At 34.8% G+C, this 18,151-nt stretch overlaps 1 protein-coding gene across 1 annotated transcript; it reads right to left on the bottom strand.

Annotated features, from left to right (window-relative positions):
• Positions 1–685: 685 nt before the first annotated feature.
• Positions 686–1,087, bottom strand: LOC139889899 (uncharacterized). Its single transcript, XM_071872811.1, has one exon. It carries the CDS (start codon positions 1,085–1,087, stop codon positions 686–688), a length of 402 nt encoding a protein of 133 aa, XP_071728912.1.
• Positions 1,088–18,151: the final 17,064 nt, after the last annotated feature.

The following is an 18,151-nucleotide window of genomic DNA, read 5'->3' as shown; positions in this document are numbered from 1 at the left end:
CAGCAAACCACCGCACCCGAAAGGACCTTTTAATTCAAATTCAAACAATTCTCAATTTAAAGTTTATAGTTTATTAATATCTACCACTGCTTCAAGTTTATTCAGGGTAAATATTAGAATAGAAAAGAGAGTTTCATCAGAATGTTTCAAGTGTCATCATAGGATGACGTGTCCTTGTCATTCTAATTACGCTATCCATCGACACTCACAATTCGACGACCTGTTATTTATGAAATATTAAAACCTACCACTTATTATCTAAATAAAGACATCACCTTTCATCCCAAACTGTCTGTTTTACAGATGTAATCCAAGTGGAATACCACATGTTTATAGAACATCAAGCAAATAGGCCACCATGCAATCCATCATATTGATAATTCGTATTCGAGGTATATATAACTAATAAAGTAATTCTGAATACAAACCTATAAACATTGACGACATTATAACTTAACCTTGCTCTAGCATGATACAAGATACATTAATGCTATTGGAACACGATTATAGCGCGACATAGGCTCATATTATAATAACAAATAAACTCATTGAAAGAATCATACATATCATCAAAAGAATTAGATCTCTACATATAGTCATATACAATGAAATGATATACATTAGTACCGAGTTAATTCGCGTAAAAATCAAACCTCAATTTCAACAAATGCAAATGAATTCATCATCAAAGAAGGCCGAACAAAACAAAGAATCCGAGTAAAATAAGCCAAACGATATGAACTAATAAAAGCGCCTGACCTGAAACCGCACCACTACCTCCATTTTCATGATCACAAAACCCTAATTTCGCCACAGAAACACCAGCACAACGCGCTTCAGGACACCCGCACCAATACGTAACGTTATCGACGCCACAGACCGGTGCCGGTCTAAAGCATTTCACGGGACAAGATCCGGCAATTAATGAGTTAGGGCACAGAGAGCTGGATCCGGCGTCTTCGGACGGTAATCGGAGAAAATCTGGATCAATATTAATGGAATTAGGTGAGGATGTTACAGTAACAGAAATTGTGATGGTAATGATGATCAGAATGAGTATAAGTGACGGCGACGATTTTGATGGCATGTTGATGATTAATCGGCGTGCTTCCGGTGAGAAAGATAGCCGTAGTTGAAAGATTGCGGTAGGAATTATAATGAATTAGGGTTAATTATAATTGTTTAAGAACCAGGGTTTGTAGGGAGAAAATGATTTGGGGAAAATTGTTTTTTTTTTTTTTTTTTTTTTTCAAAGCGGTTAGGGTTTAGGCCGTGTGGAAAAAGGTGTACCAAAATTGACAACGGTTCGACGAATATGATTTTCAGGCCACCAACATTTCTATTATTCTTTTACTTTTGTTTCAAGGTTCAGCCTTTTTAATCATTATTTTCAAGCCAGCTACAATTCTACTTATTCTTTTACCTTTTCTTTCAAGGTCCAGCCTTTTTAATCATTAATCATTGAAAAACATGTGAAAACACTAATTAAAATGTGAATCTTATATAAATGTATATCTATCTATTTATATCTACATATCATAATGAATTTGACAAATGATATGTTATAGTTGACATATGTATATCTATATCTATACTAAGATTTCAAACAATTTATAATTAGGTACAACCAGTGGCCAGTCCAAAGGTTAGGGTGTGGGGTCCTAGGATCCTACTACCTCGAAATTTTTTTATACAATATACCCTTCAAAATGTGTAGGACACTACTAAATTTAAATATATTTTTAAAATTTATGATTTTTTAAAGGTAAACAATTATTGAAATACACTTGAAATATATTTAGTTTTGAAAGAAAAAAAATTAAAGCCTCATTGAAGTTCTATCCTGAATTCGCCCGTCGGTAATATCTTCCCCATATCATACTTTGTCAAGATAATGTCTCCCCACCTCTCAAAGTAATATCTTAAGCTTTGAAAGGTTATTCTTTCATCGACATGTATGACTCGTATATTTCGTAACACGATTGTGAAGCTAAATGAGCATGCATTGATCCTGAAAATTACAAAGTGACTGTTACATTGTTAAACATAATATCATAGTGATAAATTTGACCATAACCAATAAAAAAAGGTACTTGTATAACACTAAGATGGACCATCACAAATCAAAGGCATACTGGAGTAATTGATAAGACAACGTCACCAAAGAAAGAAATCATTTGGTCCAATTCTCAGGCCACAAACTCACTAAGCGTGCTTTTATGCAACATTTGGTCAAAGAAGAATCCATTGCAGAATTAAAATAAACAAAATTACAAAATCATCCAAGCTTGGAAAATATCTGATTTTTATACAATTAAAGAGGCAAAATATCATGGCATTCCCCATCTTTTTATGGGTTTCCTTTGAAGAGCATCACAACAACAACAACAACAATACCCAATTCCACTGAAGTGGAGTATGGGGGAGGTTAGATGTAAACAGTCCTTTCCTCTACTCTAAAGTAAAAGAGAAGTCATTCCTCCACCTAGGATACCTATCGGTCCCCAGGTAGAGGAAGTCGTCCCTCCCTATTCTGTAGAGCAGAGAGGCTGTTTTCTAGGGACCTCCGACCAGAAAGAACCATGAAAACCGATATGTGAAGTAAAAAAAAAAATTGATAAAAAAAAAAACTTCACCATGAATAAAGTATACTCCAATACGATATTATAGGTAAATAAAGCATATAACAATATAATGTAATATAGCATATAAGTAAAAAATGTGAGTGTCAAATAAGTAAGTATAACAAGTCATGTAAGTACAATAAGTATACGTAAACATGTTGGTAAGAAGCATGTAGGTAAAGTATGCAGTATAAAATAGATGGTATACTATGTAGGCATAGACAAATAAGTAAACTATGTTAGCATAAAAACATGTGATATGTAAGTACGTATAAATTAAATGCTATATAATGTAATACAAACATGTAACCATATAGAGCAATAAAGCATGTGAAAAAGCTACATTAAGTATAGATATATTATATATACGTAAAGTCCCACGAAAAAGAAAAAAAAAAGATATATGAAGAGCACACAAGCGAGTAGGCAAGAAATATAATATGAATATATAAAATAAAAAAAAACCATATGTAGAACCTAGTCATTTATTCTAATTCTACTCCTCCACACATTCCTATCAGAAGTCATGTCCTCGGTCAATAAGAGCTCCTTCATGTCAAGCTTCACTCTATCCTCCAACCTACGTCTGGGTCTACCCCTTCTCCTTACGCCCCCAACAACGAGGGTCTCTACTCTCCTAACCGGGGCTAAAAGTAGGCGCCTCGTAACATGCCCGAACCATCTAAGTCGTCCTTCCCTCAACTTGTTGGTTATGTTCCCAACTTCCAAGTTCTCCCTAAAAACTCCATTTGGAATCATATCTAGCATGGTCTTGCCACACGTCCACCTAAGCATCCTCATTTCTGCCACCTCCATCCTCCTCTCTTGAGCTTTCGTCATTGGACAACACTATGAACCGTACAACATGGCCGGTCTGATTGCCACCTTGAAAAATTTCCCTTTCAATTTACGGGGTACCTTCTTGTCGCACAACACCCCTTTCGCTGCCCTCCACTTCAACCATCCTACTCGTATACGATGCGTCACGTCCTCATCGATCCTTCCCGATTTGTGAAGCATCGAGCCTAAATATCTAAAGGACTCTTGTGGAAGTAAAATCTGATCCCCAATTCTGACATCCACTAAATCCTCTTGTTCTTCTTCGCTCGCTTTGAAATCGCATCTAAGGTACTCCGATTTAGGTCTGCTAATCCGTAGGCCATTTGATTCTAGTGCAGTCCTCCATTGCTCTAGCCTTCTGTTAAGCTCATCCTGGGAATCCAAAACTAAAACAATATTGTCGGCGAATATTAGGCACCAAGGGATGTCCTCTTGTATCCTCTTAGTTAGTTCGTCTAGGATCAAAGCGAAAAGATATGGGCTAAGTGCCGATCCCTGATGTAAACCTACCTCTACAGGGAAAAACTCTGTGTTTCCTACTGTCGTTCGTACGCGAGTCTTCGCCCCATCGTACATATCTCTAATAGTTCTTATATATCTACTTGGGACACCCCTAGCATTAAGAGTCTTCCAAATCAGCTCGCGCGGGACACAGTCATAAGCCTTTTCCAGGTCTAAGAACGCCATGTGTAGGTTCTTTTGCTTTTCCCTATACTTCTCCATAAGGCTTCTAACGATGTGAATTGCCTCCATCGACGAGCGTCCTGGCATGAAACCGAATTGGTTCTCTGAAACCTTTGTCTCGCGTCGGAGCCTCGTCTCAATTACTCTCTCCCAAAGCTTCATGGTATGACTAAGTAACTTTATGCCTCTGTAATTACTACATATTTGTGCATCTCCCTTGTTCTTGTAAATGGGGATGACCTCACTGAGTCTCCATTCCATAGGCATCTTTGCGCTTCTAAACGTCGTGTTGAAAAGGTTTGTCAACCATCTAACCCCATCGCCTCCTAGGCACCTCCACGCCTCAATCGGGATTTGGTCTGTGTAACGACCCTACTTTTTCCGTTATCTTTTACCGTTAACTATTTAACGACCGTTAATTGTTATTCGTGCCACGTCATTTCTATGACCTATATAATTATTTTTGTAATAATATATTAATTATTATGTGTTATATGAATATTTGTATTCATATTTTAAATTATACGTTCCTACGAGTCGCGGATTTCTATCCGGCGAATCTTTTCGGTTTTCAAACCAACGGTCGAGTTTTTGGGATTTTTAAGTCCTAATTATTTTAAATATGATATTTTGATGTCATATGATTATATATAGTGTTTATATATTTTATTCGTCGCGTATTTATTATCTCTCCAAAAAATCAATCGCGTAGCGGTGTTTTCGCGTTTCGGGTTTCGTTCGGGCGTTCGGGCCACTAGGATTTTGTCATTTATCAAATTGGGTCACTATGGGGCCCACCCCATTCAGTTTTTGGCCGAAAATCCCTTAAGGAGGGGAGTATTTTGTCAAACTTGCAAACTAGTGACCATTACTCTAAACTTCACTACTTACTCTCATTTCTAACCTAATCATCTTATTTTTTTCACCTCCTTCCTCCCTCTCCTCCCATGAACGTCCCCTTTCATCATCATCATCACCATTTCATCATCAAATCAAGGTTAAGAATTAGGGCTTTCAACATAAACGGATTCCTCTCATCGTTCTCTACGCGTCTATATCACTTGATTATTGATTAGGGTATAAACCCTAACCCTAGATTTTTAATTTTTCTTTATTTTTCTGTATTTTGATTATATTTTATTAGTATGATGATTATTAGTTGTTGTAATGTTGATTGTATTCGTAGAATTACTCGATTGCATATTTTTCGATTTGATAAAATTGGAACAGCAGCTTTTTCGTGTGTTTCTGATATTGTAACTGATGTTGATCATAAAATAAAGTATATAAATGAGTTCCTCTCATCAAGACATTAATTTTAGACTCCGGATTCATGTCGTTTCGATTCCCGGAGCCCTAGTTACGATCAAAGTGGTATTTTGTTAAGATTGAAATGTGATTTTGGTATGAACCAGGTTTGGTCCGACTTTGTGACCATATTTGGTGACTTTAGGGTGTGTTAGTGTGTTACGACTGATGGTGGGGCGAACTTTCATGTTCGGGTCATCTCAATCCGAGCCACGAATCACCCGTTACGTCTAAAACACGTTTTTGATTGAATTGAAGTTCCAAGTAGTGTATTGACTGTATATCACGACTTGTGGGCTATTCATGGTGTGTTCTTGAGTGTACCAAAGTGTCGGGTGGTTTGCTTAGGCGGAGATATATGTAAGGCTCGCCGAAAACCGACACCCGGGGCTCAAGATACGACCCGATGAACTTTTGATTAAAACTTATGGTTAAATATTGAAACTTATGATAAAAATAATGATTTTCATTATTGATTAATTACTTATGATATAAGAAGTAATTATTATCATTTAAGACTTATGATATATATTTATTATATCATTTAATTATTAATTATGATTTAATTAACGTTTTAATTAAACTTATGATTAATAATACTTTTATTATTAATGAAAAATACTTATGATAAGTATTAAATTTATTTTATGAGAATATTATTTTAAGACTTATAATAAAGATTAAATAATTATTTAATTATTATAAGACTTAATTATTATTTAATTATGATCTAATTATTAAATACTTATGATTTAATAATTTTAATTAGAAACTTATGAAATGATTAATAATTCATTATTAATTAATAATACTTATGATATGATTTAAAATTTATTTTTAATTAATAATACTTATATTATGACTAATATTTAATTAATTAATTAAATACTTATGTTATATTAATTATATCATTTAAACTTATCTTAACTTTAATAATTCATTTTTATTTAATTAAACTTATGTTATGACATAATTATACATATTTAACTTTAACTAACATTATAACTTATGTTATTATTATACTTTACACTTTTAAAATTAATGTTGACTATGTTTGACCAAGGTTGACTTTTGAGTTGACTTTCGGTTGACTTTGACTTTCAGTTGACTTCTGTTGACTTTCTAAATAAGGAAACTTTCCTAACTTCAAAACTTTCTAAAAATAGAACTTTCTAAATTTGGAAACTTTCCAAAAATAGAAACTTTCCAAAAATAGAAACTTTCCAAAAATAGAAAACTTTCCAAAAATGGAAACCTGCTAAAAATAGAAACTTTCTAAAAATAGAAAGTGTGTGTCCGTACGCTGTTCCGATCAAACCGATGCATGTTGAGTGTTGTTCTATGTCTACTTGCAACATGTACAATAGCTATCATACTAAGACTTGACCTAAGTTAGTTATTTATATCGACCTGCTTTATTTATAGGTCGGCGTTGTGATCATTCATGATCACTTTACTTCATTTGCTGTTCGCATAATTGTGTGGTTACTTCGTTTGCTATTAAGGTGAGTTATAGTCCCATTTTTCTATTTAAATCTTTTGGGATGAGAATACATGCAATTTATTTTATATTTTGGACAAGTGGAAGTTGGTTTAAATTATTCATTGTGAGTTGAACAAAAATATTCCCTAGTCTGGTAACTGTAATCACTGGTTTCTACTGGTGAACGCGAATCCTATGGATAGATCTATCGGGTTTGACAACCCCATTTCGAGCTAGTCGCGCTAGCAATTTATAATCGGAATGTTTAGTACTTCGTATTTAGTTGAAGATACACTTGTTCGGTGTATATTATTTATTGTGTTTGGCAAGGGTAAATAAAGGGTTAAGTGGTTACCAGGTGGCTCACGGAAAATGGAATAATGTTTTATCATATGTTTTCTAGCATATAATTTGGTGGTTTAAAAGGAGTTTTATGTTTTCAAACATAAATTTTTATTGTTTAAATTAAATATTGTTTGCAATATTAAACCTATAATTCACTCAACATTTGTGTTGACAGTTACTCGCATGTTTTATTCTCAGGTTTATGATTGACTGCTTCCGCTGTGCTTAGAGGGTCTGCATATTTATGATGGCAGCTTTTGTTAAATATTAACTTGCATTCTATTTTGTTACATTAAAAAGTGGATGTTGTTGACTTTGTTTGGTCAACATTTGGTTAAAGTATTTATGTATAGTTTTTCTAAACTTATACAATTTAGTAGATTTTCTTTATAGGAAATCATTTTTAAATAAAGAATGCAAGGTTGTTTTATAAAATTCATATAGAGTTTCGATCAAGCTGTGGGACCAAGTGACGGAGCCGTTAAGTGTTTTGACGGAGTCGTCACAGTTGGTATCAGAGCTCTGGTTGTAGGGAATTAGGCTACATTGATGTCGTTACCCGGGTCAATAGGGTGCATTAGTGAGTCTAGTCTACAGCCCGGCCTATTATATATTATTATATGTGATTATTTGTGTCGTGTTGGTATGTATATTGTTATCATACATACATTTCTATTATGTTCTGAATCCGGGAGGAACTCCCATTCTGATTTAAACGTATTCTCCGACTCATGCGAGTTTATCTTTTATAGGAACGCCTCGGTTAGTGAAACCGAGGGGGTGTCATTCTTGACTTCTGAAATTCTCGACATTTCTATGTCATAATTTGTGTTTATTGATATAACGTTTGAGTTATATTACGTGTTCTAGGATTCTAGGCATTTCTATGTCATCTATTAGGGTTATGTATATAACGTTTGAGTTATATTACGCGAGATGTCATTCTTGACTTCTAAAGGCTCGGCATTTCAATGTCAGCTATTGTGTTTGGGTATATAACATTTTTGTTATATTACGTGCCTTTGTGCCGTTGTGCCTATGTACTTTGGTTTTTGAAACGGAAAACGTCATTCTTGACTTTTAGAGATTCTTGGTACTTCTAAGACATTTTTATGACATCGTTACTCCTATTCATTACTTTCGATGTCTTTGTCTCTTGTGCTATCCTTAGCACATTGTTAAGAAATTGTTTTAGGGAAATTGTGTTGAAATTCGAGGTTGACCGCGTGTCCTGACCTCATGTAGTGCTATTGGAATGGAACTATGACTTAGTGAAATATAATGGCGTCAGGCCAACGCGATTATATTACGTTAATTCATAAAGAAGTCCCAATATTGTGACATGAGGAATAGAAAGCGAGTCAAAGAAAATTTGTACACCACTCATTCGAAAATTCTAACGTTATTACATGAGTAAGGAAGATACTCATTATCTTATTTGTTGATATGCGAGAGACTCATCTTAACCGAACTACCTACCCCATGTTTTATCATTTATAACTCGCTTGTTAGTGACAGCTTCGCACGTGAATAGTTTTGACCCAAGGACTTGTGTTCTGATAAAAGTCAAGACATTATTTAACTCATTGGTTTTCATGACCTCGTAGCATTTATTGAAGAGATGTCGCAAGACGATTCAAGTCCATCACCCGAGCTTTAACGATCTTACTTCAACTCGTAACCTCTGTGATGCGGATACCCTGCTTTTCATTAAAAATTTTACACATTTGTGTAATTGGGCGGTTCTCACGAGATTTATGGGCGAATAGAAGTAATGAAATACTTTGTCATGTATACTATTTATAAAATCATATATGTACGTATGAATTCAAATGGACAAATTTACCCTTACCTATTTTGGCTAGTATACACTAATTTATACCTTCAAAATTATTTTAAAACCACTCTTATTGAGTTGTCTAGTTAACTCAAATTGATTTACGTAAAATGGTACACGTTGTACATACTTCTAAATTTACTAAGAGCTTCGTTCCATTTATGGGGTTACATTAGACGTTTAAAGCTTTTTCAAAACTTCTTTGATTGATTACATTAGAATTTTCGCATTACTCTACAGAGTGTTTGGATCACATTTCTTCTCATCCTCCGTTTAAGGATGAAAATTTACCATTAAGTCCATTGATAGAAATTCTTACACCAGTTTGGATGCCGGTTTTATAAAATTTGTTGGAAAGTCTTTGCGCTCATAGAATTTTCCCTCTTATGGTTGGACATGGCCGAAACGCAGACCGATAAATCAAGTTTCTGGGGTACACTCGATGGTCACCTTATTGTAGAAAAGGCGCTAGGTGGGTTTCTACCCCAACTGTTGTTATAATGGGTATCATGGATATATATTACTCTAGACCGTTTGAGGAGTTTCTACTCTCAATTTTCGCTGTCAACCGCAACACCCTCGTAAACATCAATCCTAGGATTCGATACTTTAGGGTGCACGAAATTATTTTTGGAGATTCATCTCACCTGGAGTCGGCCATTCTTTATAACCCATGATTCGCGTTCTTTTCATCCGCACATAAATTTAAGAATATGGATGAATCCTAGACTTCCTCGCTCATTGTACAAGGAAGTTCACTCTCGTTGAATTATCACACCTTTCATACGTCTTCCTTTCAGAAATATAATGAAAATTTACTTTGGAGTCCATGATCCTCGTTAACTCCTTTGAGAGAATTGCCTTAGATATCTATGCCACCGATGTGACTACTCCATATTTATTTCTTCCTTCATTATTGCAACTTTATCCGGCCCAGTTCGTCCCCTTGGGGAGCTCCCGTTTTGTTCGTTGAGAAGAAAGATGGTTCATTTCGTTTGTGTATTGATTATCGTGAATTGAACGAGCTTACTGTTAAAAACCGTTACCCTCTTCCGAGAATTGATGATCTGTTCGATCAACTTCAAGGTTCGTCCGTTTATTATAAGATTGATTTTCGTTCCGGTTATCACCAATTACACGCTAAAGAAACTGATATTCTGAAAACTGCTTTCCGCACCCGTTACGGTCACTTTGAATTTCTTGTTATGCCGTTCGGATTGACAAATGCACCTGCTGTGTTTATGGACCTCATGAAACGTGTGTGCAGACCCTATCTGGACATATTCGTTATTGTTTTTATCGACGACATCCTTATTTATTCTAAGGGTGATGAAGAACACGAAGAATATTTGAAGTTGGTGCTTGATTTATTGAGAAAAGAAGAGTTGTACGCTAAGTTCTCTAAGTGTAATTTCTGATTAAGAGAAGTTCAATTCCTTGGATATATTGTTAGTAAACAAGGAATACTAGTTGATCCCACCAAGATTGAGGCAATTGAAAAGTGGGAAATTCCGAAAACTCCTACTCAGATTCGCCAGTTTCTAGGATTAGCAGGCTATTATAGAAGGTTCATTCAATATTTTTCACGAGTAGCGAAACCTCTGACTGCTTTAACGCATAAGGGGAAGAAGTACGAGTGGAAGAGTGAACAAGAGTCTGCTTTCCAAACTCTGAAGAAGAAGTTAACTTCTGCACCGATATTATCACTACCTGAGGGTAATGATGATTTTGTTATCTATTGTGATGCTTCGTGTCAAGACTTTGGTTGTGTTTTGATGCAACGAAAGAAAGTTATTGCGTACGCGTCACGTCAGTTGAAGATTCACGAGCAGAATTACGTAACCCATGATTTAGAGTTGAGAGCTATTGTGTTTGCGCTTAAGATTTGCAGACATTATCTATATGGGGGCAAAGGTACATTGTACACTGATCACAAAAGTCTTCAACATATTCTTGATCAGAAACAGTTAAATATGAGGCAACGAAGATGGGTTGAGACGTTAAATGATTATGATTGCGAACTTTTATATCATCCGGGAAAGGCCAATGATGTGGCTGATGCATTAAGTCGTAAAGAAAGAGTTGAACCTCGTAGGTTTAGAGCCTTAAATATGACCATTCGAACAAACCTCACAAGGCAGATTCTTGAGGCACAACAAGAAGCCTTGAAGGAGGAAAATTTTGTAACGGGAAGGTCCGAGGCTTGAGTAAATAGTTAGAGGTACAAACCGATGGTACTCGGTATTTTGCGGGATGCCTTTGGGTTCCGAAGTTTGGTGATCTACGAAAACTTGTTTTAGATGAGGCTCATAAGTCTAGGTACTCTATCCATCCTGGTTCAGGAAAGATGTATCGTGATCTTAAGGAGCTGCATTGGTGGCCTAATTTGAAAGCTGATGTGGCTACGTATGTGGCTAAGTGTTTGACCTGTGCTAAGGTTAAAGCTGAACATCAGAACCGTCAGGACTTTTGGTGCAACTTGAAATTTTCGAGTGGAAGTGGGAAGGTATTGCAATGGACTTTATTACGAAGTACCGAGAGTTGTGGGTGGTTACGATACCATTTGGGTGATTGTTGACCGACTCGCTAAGTCAACTTTTTTTCTTGCCAATTAAGGAAACATATTCAATGAAGAAGTTTACTCGTTTGTATTTGAAGGAGATTATTTCGAGACATGGTGTTCCCGTATTGATTATGTTGGACTGAGGCAGTCCTAACAAGGTGCTCTAGGAACTAAATTGGATATGAGCACCGCTTATCATCCACCGACGGATGGTCAGAGTGAAAGGACCATTCAAATGTAGAAAACATGTTAAGAGTGTGTGTTATTGATTTTGGAAATGGGTGGGATAAATATTTGCCGCTGGCTGAGTTTTCTTATAACAGCAGTTATCATGCAAGTATTAAAGCCGCACCGTTTGAAGCTCTGTATGGTAGAAAGTGTAGGTCTCCTGTCTGCAGGAATGAGGTTGGGGATGCTCAACTCACAGGACCAGAGATCATTCACGAGACTACCGAGAATATTGCACAGATTAAGGAAAGATTGAGAACCACCAGGAGTAGGCAAAAGAGTTATGCTGATAAGAGAAGGAACGATATCGAATTTCAGGTCGGTGATCCTGTTATGTTGAAAGTTTCACCTTGGAAGGGTGTGGTACGTTTTGGTAAAAGGGGAAAGTTGAATCATCGATTTGTTGGACCTTTTGGGATTATTGAGAGAGTTGGACTAGTGGCTTATCGTTTGAAATTGCCACAAGAACTCAGTGCTATTGTGACGTTTTTCATGTATCGAATTTAAAGAAGTGTTTGGCCGAGGCCAATGAAACTATTCTTTTTGATGAACTTCATGTTGATAAGCAACTACATTTTATTGAGGAACCTGTTGAAATTATGGAACGAGAGGTTAAGACTCTCAAGCAGAGTAGAATTCCTATTGTTCGAGTTACATGGAACGCCAGACGCGTTCCCGAGTTCACTTGGGAGCGTGAAGTTCAGATGAGGCAGAAGTACCCGCATTTGTTCCCAGATGCTGAGTCAACCCCTGCACCTGCTTAAATTTCGGGACGAAATTTCCGTAACGGGAAGGTACTGTAACGACCCTACTTTTTCCGTTATCTTTTACCGTTAACTATTTAACGACCGTTAATTGTTATTCGTGCCACGTCATTTCTATGACCTATATTATTATTTTTGTAATAATATATTAATTATTATGTGTTATATGAATATTTGTATTCATATTTTAAATTATACGTTCCTACGAGTCGCGGATTTCTATCCGGCGAATCTTTTCGGTTTTCAAACCAACGGTCGAGTTTTTGGGATTTTTAAGTCCTAATTATTTTAAATATGATATTTTGATGTCATATGATTATATATAGTGTTTATATATTTTATTCGTCGCGTATTTATTATCTCTCCGAAAAATCAATCGCGTAGCGGTGTTTTCGCATTTCGGGTTTCGTTCGGGCGTTCGGGCCACTAGAATTTTGTCATTTATCAAATTGGGTCACTATGGGGCCCACCCCATTCAGTTTTTGGCCGAAAATCCCTTAAGGAGGGGAGTATTTTGTCAAACTTGCAAACTAGTGACCATTACTCTAAACTTCACTACTTACTCTCATTTCTAACCTAATCATCTTATTTTTTTCACCTCCTTCCTCCCTCTCCTCCCATGAACGTCCCCTTTCATCATCATCATCACCATTTCATCATCAAATCAAGGTTAAGAATTAGGGCTTTCAACATAAACGGATTCCTCTCATCGTTCTCTACGCGTCTATATCACTTGATTATTGATTAGGGTATAAACCCTAACCCTAGATTTTTAATTTTTCTTTATTTTTCTGTATTTTGATTATATTTTATTAGTATGATGATTATTAGTTGTTGTAATGTTGATTGTATTCGTAGAATTACTCGATTGCATATTTTTCGGTTTGATAAAATTGGAACAGCAGCTTTTTCGTGTGTTTCTGATATTGTAACTGATGTTGATCATAAAATAAAGTATATAAATGAGTTCCTCTCATCAAGACATTAATTTTAGACTCCGGATTCATGTCGTTTCGATTCCCGGAGCCCTAGTTACGATCAAAGTGGTATTTTGTTAAGATTGAAATGTGATTTTGGTATGAACCAGGTTTGGTCCGACTTTGTGACCATATTTGGTGACTTTAGGGTGTGTTAGTGTGTTACGACTGATGGTGGGGCGAACTTTCATGTTCGGGTCATCTCAATCCGAGCCACGAATCACCCGTTACGTCTAAAACACGTTTTTGATTGAATTGAAGTTCCAAGTAGTGTATTGACTGTATATCACGACTTGTGGGCTGTTCATGGTGTGTTCTTGAGTGTACCAAAGTGTCGGGTGGTTTGCTTAGGCGGAGATATATGTAAGGCTCGCCGAAAACCGACACCCGGGGCTCAAGATACGACCCGATGAACTTTTGATTAAAACTTATGGTTAAATATTGAAACTTATGATAAAAATAATGATTTTCATTATTGATTAATTACTTATGATATAAGAAGTAATTATTATCATTTAAGACTTATGATATATATTTATTATATCATTTAATTATTAATTATGATTTAATTAACGTTTTAATTAAACTTATGATTAATAATACTTTTATTATTAATGAAAAATACTTATGATAAGTATTAAATTTATTTTATGAGAATATTATTTTAAGACTTATAATAAAGATTAAATAATTATTTAATTATTATAAGACTTAATTATTATTTAATTATGATCTAATTATTAAATACTTATGATTTAATAATTTTAATTAGAAACTTATGAAATGATTAATAATTCATTATTAATTAATAATACTTATGATATGATTTAAAATTTATTTTTAATTAATAATACTTATATTATGACTAATATTTAATTAATTAATTAAATACTTATGTTATATTAATTATATCATTTAAACTTATCTTAACTTTAATAATTCATTTTTATTTAATTAAACTTATGTTATGACATAATTATACATATTTAACTTTAACTAACATTATAACTTATGTTATTATTATACTTTACACTTTTAAAATTAATGTTGACTATGTTTGACCAAGGTTGACTTTTGAGTTGACTTTCGGTTGACTTTGACTTTCAGTTGACTTCTGTTGACTTTCTAAATAAGGAAACTTTCCTAACTTCAAAACTTTCTAAAAATAGAACTTTCTAAATTTGGAAACTTTCCAAAAATAGAAACTTTCCAAAAATAGAAACTTTCCAAAAATAGAAAACTTTCCAAAAATGGAAACCTGCTAAAAATAGAAACTTTCTAAAAATAGAAAGTGTGTGTCCGTACGCTGTTCCGATCAAACCGATGCATGTTGAGTGTTGTTCTATGTCTACTTGCAATATGTACAATAGCTATCATACTAAGACTTGACCTAAGTTAGTTATTTATATCGACCTGCTTTATTTATAGGTCGGCGTTGTGATCATTCATGATCACTTTACTTCATTTGCTGTTCGCATAATTGTGTGGTTACTTCGTTTGCTATTAAGGTGAGTTATAGTCCCATTTTTCTATTTAAATCTTTTGGGATGAGAATACATGCAATTTATTTTATATTTTGGACAAGTGGAAGTTGGTTTAAATTATTCATTGTGAGTTGAACAAAAATATTCCCTAGTCTGGTAACTGTAATCACTGGTTTCTACTGGTGAACGCGAATCCTATGGATAGATCTATCGGGTTTGACAACCCCATTTCGAGCTAGTCGCGCTAGCAATTTATAATCGGAATGTTTAGTACTTCGTATTTAGTTGAAGATACACTTGTTCGGTGTATATTATTTATTGTGTTTGGCAAGGGTAAATAAAGGGTTAAGTGGTTACCAGGTGGCTCACGGAAAATGGAATAATGTTTTATCATATGTTTTCTAGCATATAATTTGGTGGTTTAAAAGGAGTTTTATGTTTTCAAACATAAATTTTTATTGTTTAAATTAAATATTGTTTGCAATATTAAACCTATAATTCACTCAACATTTGTGTTGACAGTTACTCGCATGTTTTATTCTCAGGTTTATGATTGACTGCTTCCGCTGTGCTTAGAGGGTCTGCATATTTATGATGGCAGCTTTTGTTAAATATTAACTTGCATTCTATTTTGTTACATTAAAAAGTGGATGTTGTTGACTTTGTTTGGTCAACATTTGGTTAAAGTATTTATGTATAGTTTTTCTAAACTTATACAATTTAGTAGATTTTCTTTATAGGAAATCATTTTTAAATAAAGAATGCAAGGTTGTTTTATAAAATTCATATAGAGTTTCGATCAAGCTGTGGGACCAAGTGACGGAGCCGTTAAGTGTTTTGACGGAGTCGTCACAGTCTGGTCCTACTGTTTTGTTTCTCCCCATCTTTCGTAGGGCTGATCTAACTTCCTCCTGGTTAATCCTCGTGCAGAAACAGTTGTTTTGGTATTCACGAACCTCGTGGAGTTCCCTGTTCCGCTCTGTTCTTTCCTTTGAAGAGCATGAATTCTATTAATCAAATCTCCTTCACAATCGAAAATAGAACACCTACTTAACCAAATATTATTTGACTGTAATAATGCGATTCATAACCAACAGACAACAACAACAATACTCAATCTCGTACATGCGAGGTATTAGGGAGGTGAGATGTAGACAATCATTCCTCTACCCTAGAATAGAAGAGAAGTCGTTTCTCTAACTACGAGTCGAAAAAAAGATTCTCTGCCCACAAAAAGAGAGTCATCCGACTCTCTACTCTAGGGTAGAGAGATTGCTTGAGGACTCCCAGCAAAAAAAACAAAAAAAACAAAAAAAAACGCCATCAAAATGGTAGAATCAAATTTCCATGAGTTTTAAAGTCAGCTTGAAAATTCAATTTAAGCTCTAAACGACAGTTAAGTTGCCACTAAATCGAAGCTTGTTGTTGCCTCAATTCATAACCAACATCACATAACACAATGGAAATGAGATATGTTCCTAAAGAAAAATGACCAGTTAACAAAAATTTTGGCATAAATTACACAAAGTGACATATGATGCTCATATATGTTCCCCATGCTCATATTAATTCTTTTCAAATTTTGGCAAAAATTTTGTTCAAAGACAAGTCACACCTAATAGTCGCAACATCTACGTAACAAGTAAATAAAAATGGTGCTGGCAATGGTAACTTGTCACCTCAGAGGGAGAGAAAGATATAGTCTACTCAGGGAATTGTTTTCCGTTATTCCGAAATGTGGTGAAGGGAGAGAAAGATATGGTCTGCTCACGGAATTGTTTTCCGTTATTCCGAAATGTGGTGAAGGGAATTGGGCTAACATATTAAAAGGCGATTTTAAGGGTGATAGAACAGCTTTTTCAGAGATGGAATATTATCACGAAGCGTAATAACAACTGAAATGTAGAAGACTACTAGAAGCTGAATCACAATTTTCTGAGTTACAGTTGGCTTCTTGGATACCATGAAGGTTTTTTTCATTACTTGGTAAGATAAAATCAAGCAACAACAACAACAACAACAACAACAACAACAACAACAAAACCCAATACCACAATGAGTGGTGTATGGGGAGGTGAGATGTAGACAATCCTTCCTCTATCCGAGAATAAAAACAAGTCATTTCTCCACCCAAAACACTCTCAAAAGTAGAGAAAGTCATCCCTCTCTCTAAAGATAAAATCAAGCATCAATCCTATTGTTTCCATATGTTCTCCATCTGCGTTCATTTACTGTTCACGAAACACAACCAAATTGGGTTGGAATATTATGCAACAGTGGTATAATGTATTGGTACGCTAAGTGGCAAGATAATCTGATCAAAGGCAATATATGGGTTTGGCAGATGTTGCGAGGCTGAGTTTCTCACAGTTCAACAATTATCCATGCTATTCTTAGGAACAAGAATGTGTACCTCATAAGAAGAAAGTGTTCACCCAATGAGTCAACCCATTTAATGATTCATCCGAGTTTTGGAAAGTAAACTGACCCGTTTTGACACTAACCCATTTAAGGACTTGTATTGATGTATAAATCATATTTCATCTCATTCAATGTGAACAACAGTAATAAACTTGTACAAAATTTACAACCATAAATCAGCTGCTCAGGATTGTTAAATTATAAGCCTGAAACGCGAAAGGTGCAAGCGTTGTATTTAAACCTCATGTCCTTATTTACATGAGTAGTATCTTTTGATAAACAAAATTCAAACGCTGTATCTAAAGCTGAGATCCTTATCTACTAAAGGTGCAGCTATTGATTTATTTAAAAAAAAAAAAAACATTTTTTCCTGTAAAAAAAAAAAAAAAATTAAATAACGATCCCAAATCACAGTGATACAAATATCATTCTGCAAAAAATAATAAAAATGAAAATCAATACTATGAGGACAAGAACTGATACACAAATAAAGAGAAGATAACTAACCATTATTATTCACAGTATACCATATACCATGAGGCAACAATACTAAATGACCAAATTACATTTAGTTTTTAAGAAAATGATATATC

Source organism: Rutidosis leptorrhynchoides, chromosome 2 (genome assembly GCF_046630445.1).
Source record: "Rutidosis leptorrhynchoides isolate AG116_Rl617_1_P2 chromosome 2, CSIRO_AGI_Rlap_v1, whole genome shotgun sequence".
Taxonomy (NCBI): Eukaryota; Viridiplantae; Streptophyta; class Magnoliopsida; order Asterales; family Asteraceae; genus Rutidosis; species Rutidosis leptorrhynchoides.
This window is presented reverse-complemented; position numbering and strand designations above follow the sequence as displayed.